Raw genomic sequence first — 16,716 nt, 5'->3', positions numbered from 1 at the left:
ACCTCAGCTGTGAGCACTCAGTATTTATCGGTGTGATTAGTTGACAATTACCAGGTCCTTCGTGCCTTAGATTGAATGGCAAGTTTGGGGAAATTCAGCGAATCTGTGGATCAGTGTTCTCTGTAGCTTCTGTTTGCTGTGTCAGACTCATTGTATTGCATGGTCTTTCTAAGATTACTACAGAGCTGTGTCAGGGCATATCTTAAAGTGAACATTGCTTGTATACAACCTGTTCATTCCCTATCTGGCACATTCCTAAATGTCCTGTGGAAACATTGCTGTACATGTGTTGTTAGGTCTGAATGTTGCTTAACATATTGCTCAGTAAGAAGCCTTACAACACCAGGTTAAAGTCCAAAAGGTTTGTTTCAAACACTAGCTTTCGGAGCATTGATCCTTTCCCAGGTGAATGAAGAGGTATGTTCCAGAAACATACCTCTTCATATATATGTTTCTGAAACATACCTCTTCATTCACCTGAGGAAGGAGCAGTGCTCCGAAAGCTAGTGTTTGAAACAAACCTGTTGGACTTTAACCTGGTGTTGGAAGACTTCTTACTGTGCTCACCCCAGTCCAACACCGGCATCTCCACATCATAACATATTGCTGAAATTGATTATGCAATATATGAATTTTTAAAATTCATGTATGGATCGGGGTGTCATTGGCTGGCCCAACCCTAACTGCTCTCCATTCAGGGGGCTAAACTGTGGGTCTGGTGTCACATATGGACCAGACCAGGTCAGAACGGCAGATTGCCTCCCTAAAGGACATTAGTGAACCCGATGGAGTTTTAGAACAATTGGCAATGGTTTCATGGTCATCATTAGACTTTTAATTCCAGATTTTTATTGAAATCAAATTTCACCATCGGCTGTGGTGGGATTCGAACTAGATCTTGCCCTGTTTTTTTCTGGCTTACTAGTCCAGTGACAATACCAATACGCCATAAATTACAAACTGTCCTCTTCTGTAAGGGTTCTGCACTACCAGCTGAATAGGTCTCGGTTAACCAGGCTTCCAGCATTACTGACATAAAAGCAAATTATTGCGAATGCTGGAATCTGAAAACAAAGAGAAAATGCTGGAAGTTTGTGGATGTTGGGAACTCATGGATATAAATAAAGCTGCAAGATTGCCGCACATCTGACTGGACCTCTCTTGTGCTAAACAATCATTGCGTTTTTTTCCTTCTTCTAGAATCGTGCGATTTCCTTGGCAACTGAGCAAAGAGAAAGTCAGACGCACTATTGCTGAAGCAGTGAGCGTGTGGAGTGAAGTCACCCCCTTAACATTTACAGAGGTACAGGACATCGAGGCTGACATTATCATTGAGTTCACACGGTAAGAGTTTCTGGAGGGAGAGAAAGAGCTCTCTGATTTAGAAGTCATCATCATAATCCACATGCAGTAGAGCAAATGCAAAATATCCCCCCAATAAATACTCTTAACCTGGACTCAGAACCGATGTAAAGTTGTCATTCCAAACCTTCACTGAACAACTGAAGAAGTGCTGGAAGGCAGCTATCCAATTGGGCTGGGCCAGAGGGCAAATCCAGCCATTAGTGTGTGGATTCAAACATAGCAGCAAATGACTGCGGATGCTGGAATCTGAACCAAAAACTGAAAAAGCTGGACCATCGCAGCAGGTCTGACAGCATCTGTGGAGAGAAAAGGGAGCTAACGTTTCGAGTCTGGATGACTCTTTGTCGAAGTGTGTGTGGATTCATACAGGCAGCAGGAAGCACACTGAACCCATTGCTACCTGGTAATGTATTGGGGTCTCACAGCTATTGTGGAACCCTCACTCAGACATCTTCATAACATTTCCCTTCTGAATTCCCCGCTATTGCTGGTTGCCATTTGAAGGTCCACAATGACTCTCTGATTGCACATCCCTTCACTGCACCTTGGAAATTTGCCGTGCTTTCAATAAGTATAAAATGTTCCCCAGAGGCAGTGTCCTGCTGGGTAAACCCTGTGAGCTGTGCCTGCAGTAAACATGGGATTCAGACTTCCACTCATGTCAAACATCAACACCAATACAGGCTAGTTTGGCCAAACAGCCTGTCTTGTCATTTCTGGATGTTGGTATGCTATCATATGGGCAGCACAATTAAACAGTATGTGCTAACAGGCAAAGACTCTATGTACAGCTTGAAATGGAAGCTCTCACAGAGATTGCATCTCCCAGTTTAGGATGCTGCCATGTTGAGTGGGTCCCACAAGAACGTGCAGCAGAAATGGAGAGGCAGATACACACCAATGAGAAAGAAACATCCCCCGGGAGGACCCGTCATCTGTGGTTAACAAAATACGTTAAAGACAGTATTAAACTTAAAGAAAAAACATGTAATTGCGCAAAGATGGGTGGCACATCAGAAGATTGGAAAGAAAAGCAAAGAATGACAAAAAGGTTAAGAAGGAGGGGAAAATGAGAGTGAGAGAAAACTAGGTAGAAATATAAAAACAGATAAAGCTTTGCTCAATATTTAAATAAGATAAGAGTTAACCTATAGAAAGTAAGTCTGGGTAATTAATAATGGAAAATAAGGAGATGGCAGATGAATTGAACAGGTTTATTGGGCAACCTAGGTTAGTGAGTGGGTCAAATGAATGGCCCTTCTTCATCTCAGTGAGCCCAGAATGTGAAATTGGGCTTGTTCACTAACCATCACCCCATGAATGAAATTAAATACATTTAATACATGTCAAATATTTCATAACAAGTTATAGAAAATGTTTAATCATTTAGATATTACTAGAAAATCATCAACTTCAAATGGTAAAAACAAAATAAATATTTACACTTTGGACACAGAGAGGTGCAGCCTCTCACAGTCAATATTGTGAGTGGTCAGCACACATCTCACTTCACCTGCCCTCACTTTACGTGTGAAACACTTCAGTCATACCGGGAGGGAAAAAATCTACACAGATGGAAATCAGTGAAATGTGGCGCAACCCTTCGCATGGACAACTATCAACAATATGTCTCATGGACCATACTCAGAACCTAGGGGGACCCTATATGGTCCCAGGTCGAAGGTTTCCCACCACAGCTGTATATTAAGGACACAAGTAACATCCCAGAAATCAGGAAGTAAGAGGGAGGGAGGAACTCAGGAAAATTACGATCACCAGGGAAGTGGTATTTAGTGAATTGTTGGGTCTGTGGGCTGACAATCCCTGGGTCTAGATGGACTTCACCCTAAGGTCTTGAAGGAAGTGACTAATGTGGTCTTGTGGTTCCGTCAGTAGTGTCCCTGCCTTTGAGCCAGAATCTCTGGGTTCAAGTCCCACCCCAGGACTTGATGGCGGAGGAAGGTGCGTCCATAACGTGGACAAAGAGGTTGAGTGACAACTTGCAAATCCTTCCCAACAAGCCAATGGCTGGCCCGCTAAGAGTGGGAGACACTCCTGGTCAACTACGTTTGATGTGGAATGCGCCTCTCAAGTGATAAACCCTTGCCGATGAAGGTCTCTTAGCGCGGGAAGAGAATTGGAATTGGAAAGAGGACATAAGAAGGTTACAGAAGGATAGAGATGGTTAGGTCAGTGGGCAAAGATCTGGCAAATGGAGTATAACGTGGGAAAATGTGAAATTGTCCATTTTAGCAGGAAGAATAAAAAAGAGGCACATGATATAAACTGTGAGAGATTGCAAAGTTCTGAGGTGCAGAAAAGTCCTAGTGCATGAATCATAAAAAAGGTATAGTCAGTAATTAGTAATAGAGTGTTATGATTTATTGTGAGATGAATTGATTACAAAGTCGGACAGTTATGCTTCAGTTGTACAGGGCACTGGTGAGACCACATCTGGAGTATTGTGTGCAGTATTGGTCTCCTTAGAACCATAGAATCATAAAAAAGTTACAGCACACAAGGATGCCATTCGGCCCACCTTGTCCATTCTTTTTTTTAATCATCTTTATTGTCACTGCAATGCAATGAAGTTACTGTGAAAATCTCCTAGTCACCACATTCCGGAGCCTGTTTGGGTACACAGAGGGAGAACTCAGACTGTCCAATTCACCTAACAAGCACGTCTTTTGAGACTTGTAGGAGGAAACCGGAGCACCTGGAGGAAACCCACGCAGACTCCACACAGTGACCCAAGTCAGGAATCGAACATGGGACCCTGGAGTTTTGAAGCAACAGTGCTAACCATTGCGCTACCGTGTTGCCAGCCCGAGGACACCCAGAAGCACTTTCTAACCTGACCTTCCTGCACCCGGTCCATAGCCCTGTAGCTTATAGCACTTAGGGTGCAGATTCTGGTACCTTTTAAAAGCGTTGAGGGCCTCTGCCTCCACCATCATCTCAGGCAGTGAATGACAGGCTCCCACTACCCCTGTAAAAAAAGTTCTTCCTCATGTCCCCTCTATGCCTTCTGCCACTTATCTTAAATCTATGTCCCCTGGATCTAGAATTCACCCTCAAGGGAAGCAATTTAATCCTGTCCATTCTATCAATTCCCCTCGATCAAGTCACCCCTCAGCTTCTTTGTTCCAAGGAAAATTACCCCGACCTGTCCAATCTCTCCTCGTAGCTACACTTTTCTAGCCCTGACAACATTCTTGTAAACTCCTTCTGCACTCCCTCCAGAGCAATTGCGACCTTCCTGTAATGTGGTGACCAGAACTGCACACAATACTCTAGTTGTGCATCACCAGTGTTTTATACAATTCCAACATTATATCCTTATTTTTATATTCTAACCATTTGCTAATGAAGGAGAGCATTCCATATGCTTTCTTTACAACCTTGTCTACTTGAACTGCTGCTTTTAGGGACCTGATTACTTGTACGTCAAGATCTCTCATTTAATCTACCCCTCGTAGTATATTCCTATTTATTGCATACTCTCTATAACTGTTTGACCTCCCTCCATGCATGGCCTCACACTTCTCTGTGTTAAATTCCACCTGCCCCTTTATCGCCCACTCCACCAACCCATGTATATCATTTTGGAGATTATAGCTATCCTCTACACTGTCCACTGCTTGCCATTCTTTGTGTCGTCTGCAAATTTCCAAATCTTGCTCTCCACATTCACGTCCAAATCATTAATATATAACACAAACAGTAAGGGTCCCAACACCGAGCCCTGTGGAACACCACTTGAAACAACTTTCCATTTGCAGAGTCAGCCATCGACTATGGTAATATGCCTGTAGACAATATTGTATATAGTTGTAGTGGGACCACCAACCAGCAGGTGGCAGTAAAGATTTACCATGCAGTCTGGAGTCATCAGTCAGATGACATCCGGCCACCAGCAGATGGTTGTAAGGCGTATATGAGGACAGTCACACATAAGGGTAATTCCAGGAGAGTCTACTGTAACTCAATGATAACTTGGTCTGTATTGATTCCGATCATCACCTTACCATGTGTAAATCAATAAAGCGTTGTTCTGGTTAAGTCACCAGCAGTTCTGTAGATTCATTGCAAGACAAGATCACAGAAGACAACATCGACCATTACACTTTGTTTCCTGTTACTAAGCCAAATTTCTATCCTGTTTGCCACATCGCCCTGTATCACAGGCGCTTTTACTTTTTTGACCAATCTGTCATCTGGGTCCTTGACAAACGCCTTGCTAAAATCCATGTACACAATATCCACTAACTTCATCAAACCTTCTTGACACTTCCTCAAAGAATTAAATCAAATTTGTGAGACGAGACCTTCCTTTAAAAAATCCATGAGACAATCCCTGACTAGACCATGCCTTTCTAACAGTAAGACTGCAGGAGAAAGATGAAAACAGTGAGACTTCAGGAGACAGAGAAATTAAAACAGTGAGACTTCAGGAGAGAGAGAGATTAAAACAGTGAGACTTCAGGAGAGAGAGAGATTAAAACAGTAAAACTGCAGGAGAAAGATGAAAACAGTGAGACTTCAGGAGAGAGAGATTAAAACAGTGAGACTTCAGGAGAGAGAGAGATTAAAACAGTGAGACTTCAGGAGAGAGAAAGATTAAAACAGTAAGACTGCAGGAGAGAGAGAGATTAAAACAGTGAGACTTCAGGAGAGAGAGATTAAAACAGTGAGACTTCAGGAGAGAGAGAGATTAAAACAGTGAGACTTCAGAAGAGAGAGATTAAAACAGTGAGACTTCAGAAGAGAGAGATTAAAATAGTGAGGCATCAGGAGAGAGATTAAACCAGCAAGACTTCAGGAGAGAGATTAAAACAATGAGACTTCAGGAGAGAGAGAGTAAAACAGCGAGACTTCAGGGGAGAGATTGAAACAATGAGACTTCAGGAGAGAGATTAAAACAGTGAGATTTCAGGGGAGAGATTGAAACAATGAGACTTCAGGAGAGAGATTAAAACAGTGAGATTTCAGGAGAGAGAGATTAAAACAGTGAGATTTCAGGAGAGAGAGATTAAAACAGTGAGGCTTCAGGAGAGAGAGGTTAAAACAGTGAGACTTCAGGAGAGAGAGATTAAAACAGCGAGACTTCAGGAGAGAAATTAAAACAGTGAGACTTCAGGAGAGAGAGAGATTAAAACAGTGAGACGTCAGGAGAGAGAGAGATTAAAACAGTAAAACTGCAGGAGAAAGATGAAAACAGTGAGACTTCAGGAGAGAGAGATTAAAACAGTGAGACTTCAGGAGAGAGAGAGATTAAAACAGTGAGACTTCAGGAGAGAGAAAGATTAAAACAGTAAGACTGCAGGAGAGAGAGAGATTAAAACAGTGAGACTTCAGGAGAGAGAGATTAAAACAGTGAGACTTCAGGAGAGAGAGAGATTAAAACAGTGAGACTTCAGAAGAGAGAGATTAAAACAGTGAGACTTCAGAAGAGAGAGATTAAAATAGTGAGGCATCAGGAGAGAGATTAAACCAGCAAGACTTCAGGAGAGAGATTAAAACAATGAGACTTCAGGAGAGAGAGAGTAAAACAGCGAGACTTCAGGGGAGAGATTGAAACAATGAGACTTCAGGAGAGAGATTAAAACAGTGAGATTTCAGGGGAGAGATTGAAACAATGAGACTTCAGGAGAGAGATTAAAACAGTGAGATTTCAGGAGAGAGAGATTAAAACAGTGAGGCTTCAGGAGAGAGAGATTAAAACAGTGAGACTTCAGGAGAGAGAGATTAAAACAGCGAGACTTCAGGAGAGAGATTAAAACAGCGAGACTTCAGGAGAGAGAGATTAAAACAGTGAGACTTCAGGAGAGAGATTAAACCAGCAAGACTTCAGGAGAGAGAGATTAAAACAGCGAGATTTCAGGAGAGAGAGATTAAAACAGTGAGGCTTCAGGAGAGAGAGATTAAAACAGTGAGACTTCAGGAGAGAGAGATTAAAACAGCGAGACTTCAGGAGAGAGATTAAAACAGCGAGACTTCAGGGGAGAGAGAGTTTAAAACAGCGAGACTTCAGGAGAGAGATTAAAACAGCGAGACTTCAGGAGAGAGATTAAAACAGTGAGACTTCAGGAGAGAGAGATTAAAACAGTGAGACTTCAGGAGAGAGAGATTAAAACAGCGAGACTTCAGGAGAGAGAGATTAAAACAGCGAGGCTTCAGGATAGAGAGATTAAAACAGTGAGACTTCAGGAGAGAGAGATTAAAACAGTGAGACTTCAGGAGAGAGAGAGATTAAAACAGTGAGACTTCAGAAGAGAGAGATTAAAACAGTGAGACTTCAGAAGAGAGAGATTAAAATAGTGAGGCATCAGGAGAGAGATTAAACCAGCAAGACTTCAGGAGAGAGATTAAAACAATGAGACTTCAGGAGAGAGAGAGTAAAACAGCGAGACTTCAGGGGAGAGATTGAAACAATGAGACTTCAGGAGAGAGATTAAAACAGTGAGATTTCAGGGGAGAGATTGAAACAATGAGACTTCAGGAGAGAGATTAAAACAGTGAGATTTCAGGAGAGAGAGATTAAAACAGTGAGGCTTCAGGAGAGAGAGATTAAAACAGTGAGACTTCAGGAGAGAGAGATTAAAACAGCGAGACTTCAGGAGAGAAATTAAAACAGTGAGACTTCAGGAGAGAGAGAGATTAAAACAGTGAGACGTCAGGAGAGAGAGAGATTAAAACAGTAAAACTGCAGGAGAAAGATGAAAACAGTGAGACTTCAGGAGAGAGAGATTAAAACAGTGAGACTTCAGGAGAGAGAGAGATTAAAACAGTGAGACTTCAGGAGAGAGAAAGATTAAAACAGTAAGACTGCAGGAGAGAGAGAGATTAAAACAGTGAGACTTCAGGAGAGAGAGATTAAAACAGTGAGACTTCAGGAGAGAGAGAGATTAAAACAGTGAGACTTCAGAAGAGAGAGATTAAAACAGTGAGACTTCAGAAGAGAGAGATTAAAATAGTGAGGCATCAGGAGAGAGATTAAACCAGCAAGACTTCAGGAGAGAGATTAAAACAATGAGACTTCAGGAGAGAGAGAGTAAAACAGCGAGACTTCAGGGGAGAGATTGAAACAATGAGACTTCAGGAGAGAGATTAAAACAGTGAGATTTCAGGGGAGAGATTGAAACAATGAGACTTCAGGAGAGAGATTAAAACAGTGAGATTTCAGGAGAGAGAGATTAAAACAGTGAGGCTTCAGGAGAGAGAGATTAAAACAGTGAGACTTCAGGAGAGAGAGATTAAAACAGCGAGACTTCAGGAGAGAGATTAAAACAGCGAGACTTCAGGAGAGAGAGATTAAAACAGTGAGACTTCAGGAGAGAGATTAAACCAGCAAGACTTCAGGAGAGAGAGATTAAAACAGCGAGATTTCAGGAGAGAGAGATTAAAACAGTGAGGCTTCAGGAGAGAGAGATTAAAACAGTGAGACTTCAGGAGAGAGAGATTAAAACAGCGAGACTTCAGGAGAGAGAGATTAAAACAGCGAGGCTTCAGGATAGAGAGATTAAAACAGTGAGACTTCAGGAGAGAGATTAAAACAGTGAGACTTCAGGAGAGAGAGAGATTAAAACAGCGAGACTTCAGGAGAGAGATTAAAACAGTGAGACTTCAGGAGAGAGATTAAAACAGTGAGACTTCAGGAGAGAGTGAGATTAAAACAGTGAGATTTCAGGAGAGAGAGATTAAAATAGCGAGACTTCAGGAGAGAGAGATTAAAACAGCGAGACTTCAGGAGAGAGATTACTGTGAATTTGCTAGTTTTCTTGTTGTGATTTTGCCAGTTGCTACAGATACCATTTTTGTTGAAAAACGACTTGCCAGTGTCTGAATGGAATAATGTCAGGTTGTTTCTTTATTGCCTTGCAGCTATTGGCACGGAGATAACCTACCATTCGATGGCCCTGGCGGTGTGTTAGCACACGCTTTCTATCCTCAAACCCCACAAGCAGGGAATATTCACTTTGACTATGATGAACTGTGGACCACTGACAGTAGCAAGGGTAAGTGAGCTCACAACTGGACTCAGACATCCTTATCTCCTCTGAAAATAGAGGAAGGGTATAAATATTTCCCAGCAATAAATACTGTAATTCCCAGATACGCTTACATCCCAGTTATACATTTAAAAGAGGTTTGACTGCCAAGAGAATTGAAACATAGAAAATAGGATCAGGAGGAGGCCATTTGGCCCTTCAACTTGCTGTGCCATTCATTATGATTATGGCTGATCATCCAACTCAATAGCTTAATCCCGCTTTCACCCCATATCCTTTGATTCTTTTGCCCCAAGAACTATATTTAACTGCTTTTTTAAAACATTCATGTTTTGGCCTCAACTATTTACTGTGATAACGAATTCCACAGGCCGACCTGTTTCTGGGTGAAGCGATTTCTCATCACCTCTGTGTTAAATGGTCTACCCTGTATCCTCAGACTGTGACCTCTAGTTCTGGATACACACACCGTCGGAACTATCCTTCCTGCATAGAACAAGGCCAGCAGCGCGGGTTCAATTCCCGTACCAGCCAGGAGCCGGCATGTGGCGACTAGGGGCTTTTCACAGTAACTTCATTGAAGCCTACTTGTGACAATAAGCAATTATTATTATTATTACCCTGACCTGTCCTTTTACAATTTTTATAGGATTCTATGATATCCCCCACTCATTCTTCTGAACTCCAGTGAATACAATCCTAACTGATTCAATCTCTCCTCATACATCAGTCCCACCATCCCATGGATCATTCTGGTAATCCTTCGCTTCACTCCCTCTAGAACAAGAACATCCTTCCTCAGATAAGGAGACCAAAACTGCACACAATATTGCAGGTGTGGCTTCACCAATTTCCCATTTAATTGCAGTAAGACATCCCTGTTCCTGTACTCAAATCGTCTCATTATGAAGGCCAGCATACCATTTACCTTCTTTACCTCCTGCTGTACCTGCTTGTTTACCTTCAGTGACTGGTGCACAAGGACACCCAGGTCTCCTTGCACATTCCCCTCTCCTAATTTATGTCCATTCAGAGTCTGCCTTCTCATTTTTGCTACCAAACCTTGCATTTCTCCAAATTATACCGCATCTGCCATTAATTTGCCCACTCACTCAACTTGTCCAAATCACACTGAAGGATCTCTGCATCTTCCTGTCACCTCACCCTCCCTCGCAACTTGGTGCCATCAGCAAATTTAGAAATATTACATTTTGTTCCCTCATCTAAATCATTAATATATATTGTGAATTTCTGGGGTCCCAGCACTGATACCTGCGGTATCCCACTAGTTACTGCCTGCCAATTTGAAAAACACCCCTTAATTCCTACCATTTGTTTCCTGTCTGTCAACCAGTTTTCTATCCATCTCAATACATTACCCTAATCCCATGCACTCTAATTTTACATGCTAATCTCCTAAAGGGGACTTTGTCAAAAGTCTTCTGAAAGTTCAAATATGCCACATCCGCTGGCTCCCCCTCATCAACTCTATTAGTTACGCCCTCAAAGAATTCCAATAGATTTGTCGAGCATGATTTCACTTCATAAATCCTGCCACTGTTTTCTAAGTGCTCTGCTATAAAACCTTTGATAATGGATTCTAGAATTTTCCCCACTATCAACGTAAGGCTTACTGGTCTATAATTCCATTTTTTCTCTACCTCCCGTTTTAAACAGTGGTTAATTGGTTACACTTCAATCTGCAGGAACTGTTCCAGAGTCTATGGAATCTTGGACGATGACCACCAATCAATCCACTATTTCTAGAGCCACCTCCTTCAGTACCCTGGGATGTAGATTATCAGGCCCTGAGGATTTATCAGCCTTCAATCCCATCAATTTCCCTAACATCATTTCTCTACAAATATTGATCTCCTTCAGTTCCACCCACTTACTAAACCCTGTGTTCCCCAGCATTTCTGCTATCTGATTTGTGCCCTCATTTGTGAAGACAGAACCAAAGTATGGTGAAGGCACCAACCAACCCCTCTTCTGCACTCTCTACGTCCATCTCTTCTGGCCCCTTCCCCACCCTGACCAGGTACCGCACGGGAATTCAAACCAATATGAGGAGTGAAATTCTGTAGCAAGGGTTCCAGATTGGGTATTACTGGCAGGAGGGGTCAAGCCAGAGGACCAAGACCCTGAGTGGATCTCCCTCCTGGCGAGAGTCCACACTGAGGCACAAGTTCACCACAAATGCACAAAATCAGAAGCCAGCCCATGAGTAGTGAATTGCTGAACTGGTATAGACCGGCAGGAAATCTTTCACAGAATCTGGAAAATGGGGCTGAATTTTAAACTCCCCACATGGTGGGTTTGAGGCCAGGGTAAGATCCATTGAACAACCCACCTGCTGCCTACCTGCGCAGGTGTTGGCTGGCCTGGTTGCTAGTGAATCAATTGAATCCCTTAAATGGGGATTTCATTCCACCCTCATCCTGGCCCCATAAGGATTTAACTGGTAGCAGGAGGTCTGTGCCCAATGCCCAGTTTGGCTGATTTCCCTGCACGAATTGGTGTTGGGCAGGGGAAGGGGTCCCTCCTTAACAGGCTGCTCCCCTGCTTCCCCACCAAAGCGCATACAAACCCCTCCCGGTTTCTTTCTGCCCCAAGCCCTGCCCAGCCTTTCCATTCACCCCTCTTACTGTGACCTGTCAGCTCAGCACCAAGGGAGACCCCTGATTCACCTGCTGGACTGATCCAGCACAGTTCACCACATTGCAGCCGAGCTGCAGTACCAACATTGGCCTCCCCTCTTGGTGGCCCTGCCATTAGTGTAAACTGGCCACACTCTAATTGGTCAGCATTTCCACAAGGCGGGATGTCCTACTTTTGAGGGACAGAATTCCCATCTCACCTCCCTTAATTGGTAACCAGGTCTGCTGGACTGGCTTCTGCGGCCTGATTATTTTCCATGCTGGGGAGAGTCAGACTGTGAATTGAGTGTGAATGTGTGTATGAAACAGTGAGTGTGTGTGCACACGGCTGGGCCTATGTGGGTGTATGTATAAAACAATGTGTGTGTGTGTGTGTGCATGTGGGTGGGTCTGTGTTGATGTGTGTATGAAACTGTGAGTGTGTGTGCACATGGGTGGGTCTGTGGGGATGTACATATAAACCTGTGGGTGTGTGTGCATGCGGGTGGGTCTGTGTGCATGAAACTGTGTGTGTGTGTGTGTGTGTGTATGCAGATGGATCTCTGTTGATGTGTGTCTGAAACTGTGTGCATGTGGATGGATCTCTGTTGATGTGTGTATAAAACTGTGTGTATGTATGTGTGTGCACGTGGGTGGGTCTGTGTTGATGTGTGTATGAAATTGTGTGTGTGTACATGCAGATGGATTTCAGTTGATGTGTGTATGTGTGCACATGGGTGGGTATTCGTGGGTGTGTGCCGGGAAGCATGCATGTGTGATGCTGTGCGTGAGGATGTGGCTCTTTTATTGGAAAAGCCCATTGACATCATTCACAGCTTCACACATGAAAAGATATCAGGGAGGGGAAAGTTGGAGATTGTGGGAGTAAATTGGATATGGGATTCAAAGGGCACCTTGAACCTTCAGAAGAGACAGCGATTAAGATTACTGTGAACATTGCGGTGGTGTTGTCGTGGACACCAGGTCGGTGACACTCTGGCCTTTATTCTATGGACAGGTACTGACCTCCTTCAAGTCACAGCTCACGAGTTTGGCCACGTCCTTGGACTGCAACATTCAAGAATCCCAAAATCCTTGATGTCACCTTATTACACTTCCCACTACCCACTGGGTCTGGCCGAGGATGACAAACAAGGGATACAGTATTTATATGGCAGCTCTCGGAACAATGGACATGAGCACTTTGACCAGGACATGGAAACCAATGAATTGCCCAGGGTTGAACGTCACGGAAATGAGGTACAGTGACAGAAACCTTGACACAGGACCATGGGAACAGGAGGAGGCCATTCAGCCCTTTTAGTATGTCAACCATTCAGTTAAGTCATGGCTGATTGATACCTCAACTCCATTTAGGTAACTTTACCCTCTAACCCTTGAAATTCTTAAGCAACAAAAATCCATAAATCTCAGTCCAGAAAGTTTCAGTTGTCTCCCAGCACCCATAAATCAGGAAGCAATTAAACTTTGTGTTTCAGATTGTACTCCTAAACAGTGTCTCTAACTTTAAGGTTATCTCTCTTTGTTCTGGACTCTTCCATCAAAGGAAATAATTTCTAGTTACCTTATTAAATCATCTGGAAAACATCTAAATAAATGGAGTTCAAACTTTAACTCTGCCTCCATGAAAGGGACAGTTTCAGCATTTCTGTCACTGGTAATTTTACTGAATCATATCCTGCCAGAGCTTCACTGGACACTGGACACCCTGTTTGAGCACCAGGGCGTCATGTCCACTAGAACTCCAGCCAACTTTCTCCTGTAGAGGGGAGAGCGAATTGGAGAAAATCCCAACTTTCATTGTTTTGTTATGCTCTTGATGTAGCATAAGCTACTTCCTTGATGTGCACTCTGACAAAGGAAGGTTCAGACTTGGAGATAGCTTTAACACATTTATTAAACTGTTAATAATTCTCCCATTTGGATTCGACTCTCCTGTTAATCCTGCTATAGCTACTCAGACTGACGAACCAGTCTGCTACAATCCAGGTGGTGGGTGTGATGTGTTTCAAATCAACCCTGTGTACTCACTGACAGTCTCCACTGGAAAGAGGAAGATCATGTATGCTGTGTCCTTTTATATGGGTTGGAGTAATGCCCTCCTATGGTAGTGTCACCGCTGTGTGTATCGTGAATGCCCATTGGTCGTGTCCTATCTTACTGGCCTATTGGTTGAATGTCTGTGTCATGATGTCTCCGGTGCTCCCTCTCGTGTCCAGCTAGTCTATGCGTATTTACATTAACCTCTTGTGTATTTACAGTGATGCATATCACCACAAAACTAAAACAACCAATCATATTGGAGATGCTATCAGGTTTTGGCAATGGCTGTGCCCACAGTGATGCATTAACCAACGGGTCAGTCACATTACAGATACTCACCGTCATGGCAGCGTGAACACCCACTGCCAGTCTATCTTGTCATACAATCATCGGGGCCAACATTGTCATTGACACCTCAAACCTGCATCAGTTCCATGTAATAATGCTTCATTGGGTTATACAAGTGAACCTGTACATCTGTGGACACTAAAGGGCAATTTATCATGGCCAATCCACCTAACCTACACATCTTTGGACTGTGGGAGGAAACCGGAGCACCCGGAGGAAACCCACGCAGACACGGGGAGAATGTGCAAACTCCACACAGACAGTCACCCAAGGTTGATATCGAACGCTGGCCCCTGGTGCTGTGAGGCAGCAGAGCTGACCACTGTGCCATCCACTTTTAGTTTCATTCATTTGTTATGGATGCTTGGTCAGATCTCAACAATGGCTAAGAGACTGGACCAGAGTCATAACTTCTTAAAGTTTTAAGAGGGCGTGGAAAGACCGATTCATTCCAGTAATTATAAGATAAGAAATATATTGGTTATTTTATAACAAACTTTATTAAAACGAAAGAAAAAACAGCAATATTTAAACTTTGAAACTTCAACCCGAACAATAACAGATTAGATGTAGGGCTGGAATCTCTGGCCGCGTCCCCCCCCCCGGGTGACTGGAGAATCCCGCCCGAGGACTATGAACCTCTCCATATTCCGCGGCTCACCCGTAGTGTTCTTGCGGTGGGTGGGGCGGAAGAATCCAGCCCGTAGTTTCTTAACGTTAACACACTAGTTCCCATTAAATAGCACTTTACCAGAACATGCAGCTCTTGTTCTACTTACACAGGCAGACAAAGGGTATACCTGCATTTATGAAGCAATTCTTCTTCTGTTAGGGTAATTTATTCAGAACCCTTTTCCAAAGCCTGCCTCAGTGGCAACCTCCCTCGGTTGATTTCCAAAGTCTTCTCCTGTGTAACTGTTCAGAACAGCATTCTTTCTCTAAGCTCCATCCATCCCCTCCAAAAAAGGTTCTTTGGGGTTCCAGGCTTGAACCTATCATCGTTATCTTGACTGTTTGATTTCTCACTCCTGTTTAACAAAAGAACAGAGCCATTCTATTGATAGGCAACTTAACCTTTCAGTGATGGATAAAGAAGCCATCAGACCTGTAATGAGCTAATAGCTGTTCAGGCAGGAGTATCCCAAAGAACAATGGATCTAGGGCATTCTGTGTATTACTACTAACGAGTTTAAGTCTGACTGGAACAATGTAACTTGGCCAGGTATAGGCATATCCCACTAGTAGTCAGTTTAACCCCTAAATTGCCTGCTACATGTTTGATATCATTTCTGGACCCAATTTCCTCAAAGGTCCCTCGAGTAACATATTGCAAACTTCACACAGTCACCCAAGGTCGTAATCGAACCCGGTCCCTGGTACTATGAGGCAGCAGTGCTAATCACTGTGCCACCCACTTTTAGTTTCACTCATTAAACAATGGGCATTATCATCAGGCTTGTGTCTTCAGGCTTGTGTCTTCAGGCTTGTGTCTTCAGGAGACTCGCTAATGAGAGTCTCACTGGCAAAGCAAAAATTTATTACCCATCCTTTGTTGCCCTTGAGAAGGTGGTGGTGAGCTTCCTTCTTGAACTGCCACTGTCCATGTGGTGTATCCATATGCTGTCAAAGGAACCTTAGTGAGTTCCTGTAGTGCATCTTGTAGATGGTACACATGGCTGCCACTGTGCGTCAGTGGTGGAGGGAGTGGATGTTTGTGGAAGGCGTGCTAATCAAGTAGGCTGCTTTGTCCCAGATGGTTTTGAGCTTCTTGAGTGTTATTGGAGCCGCACGCATTCAGGCAAGTGGGGAGTATTCCATTCCACTTATTATGATCTTAGACCAGACCTCCAAGCTTTTGGTAAGTTCCTTTTAGGAACCAATAAAAGTTTGGTTAAAGTAGACAAAATTTGAGATTCAAGACAACTGCTCAGAGAATAATTCCACAGGACTTTGTGTTTTGAACAAGCAAAAATAAACTTTACAATACAAGGTCAGAAAGATAAAACAATTTACAACATCTAATTTCTACTCTAACATTCGGGGTTAATGTGAGTTACACATAAATTAACAGGTAAACTCTAGTTGAACGCACCACACGGCACAATAAATGGCAAATGCAACCAAAACTGATCCCATGGATTTCTCAACAACCCACTCAACTCTCAGTAAGCACTGTGAGTCAACCAACTTCATTGAAACTCTGGGCGGGATTCTCTGTCCGTTCGCGGCAGCGGGATTCTCCAGTCCTGCTGCAGTGAATGGGAGATTTAGCTGAGTGCCAAATACTC

The 16,716-nt window shown here is 43.3% G+C and overlaps 1 protein-coding gene across 1 annotated transcript in view; it reads left to right on the top strand.

Annotated features, from left to right (window-relative positions):
* mmp11a (matrix metallopeptidase 11a) overlaps positions 1-16,716 on the top strand; it is a 121,620-nt gene that overhangs the window by 79,952 nt on the left and 24,952 nt on the right. The window contains exons 3-5 of the mRNA XM_038794163.1: positions 1,201-1,344; positions 9,250-9,383; positions 13,035-13,276. Of these exons, the coding sequence (XP_038650091.1) occupies positions 1,201-1,344; positions 9,250-9,383; positions 13,035-13,276 (520 nt within the window). The remainder of the gene's footprint in view (positions 1-1,200; positions 1,345-9,249; positions 9,384-13,034; positions 13,277-16,716) is intronic.

The sequence above is a fragment of the Scyliorhinus canicula genome, chromosome 1 (assembly GCF_902713615.1).
Source record: "Scyliorhinus canicula chromosome 1, sScyCan1.1, whole genome shotgun sequence".
Taxonomy (NCBI): domain Eukaryota; kingdom Metazoa; phylum Chordata; class Chondrichthyes; order Carcharhiniformes; family Scyliorhinidae; genus Scyliorhinus; species Scyliorhinus canicula.
The sequence above is the reverse complement of the archived record's forward strand: the minus strand, read 5'-3'. Positions and strand labels throughout refer to the sequence as shown.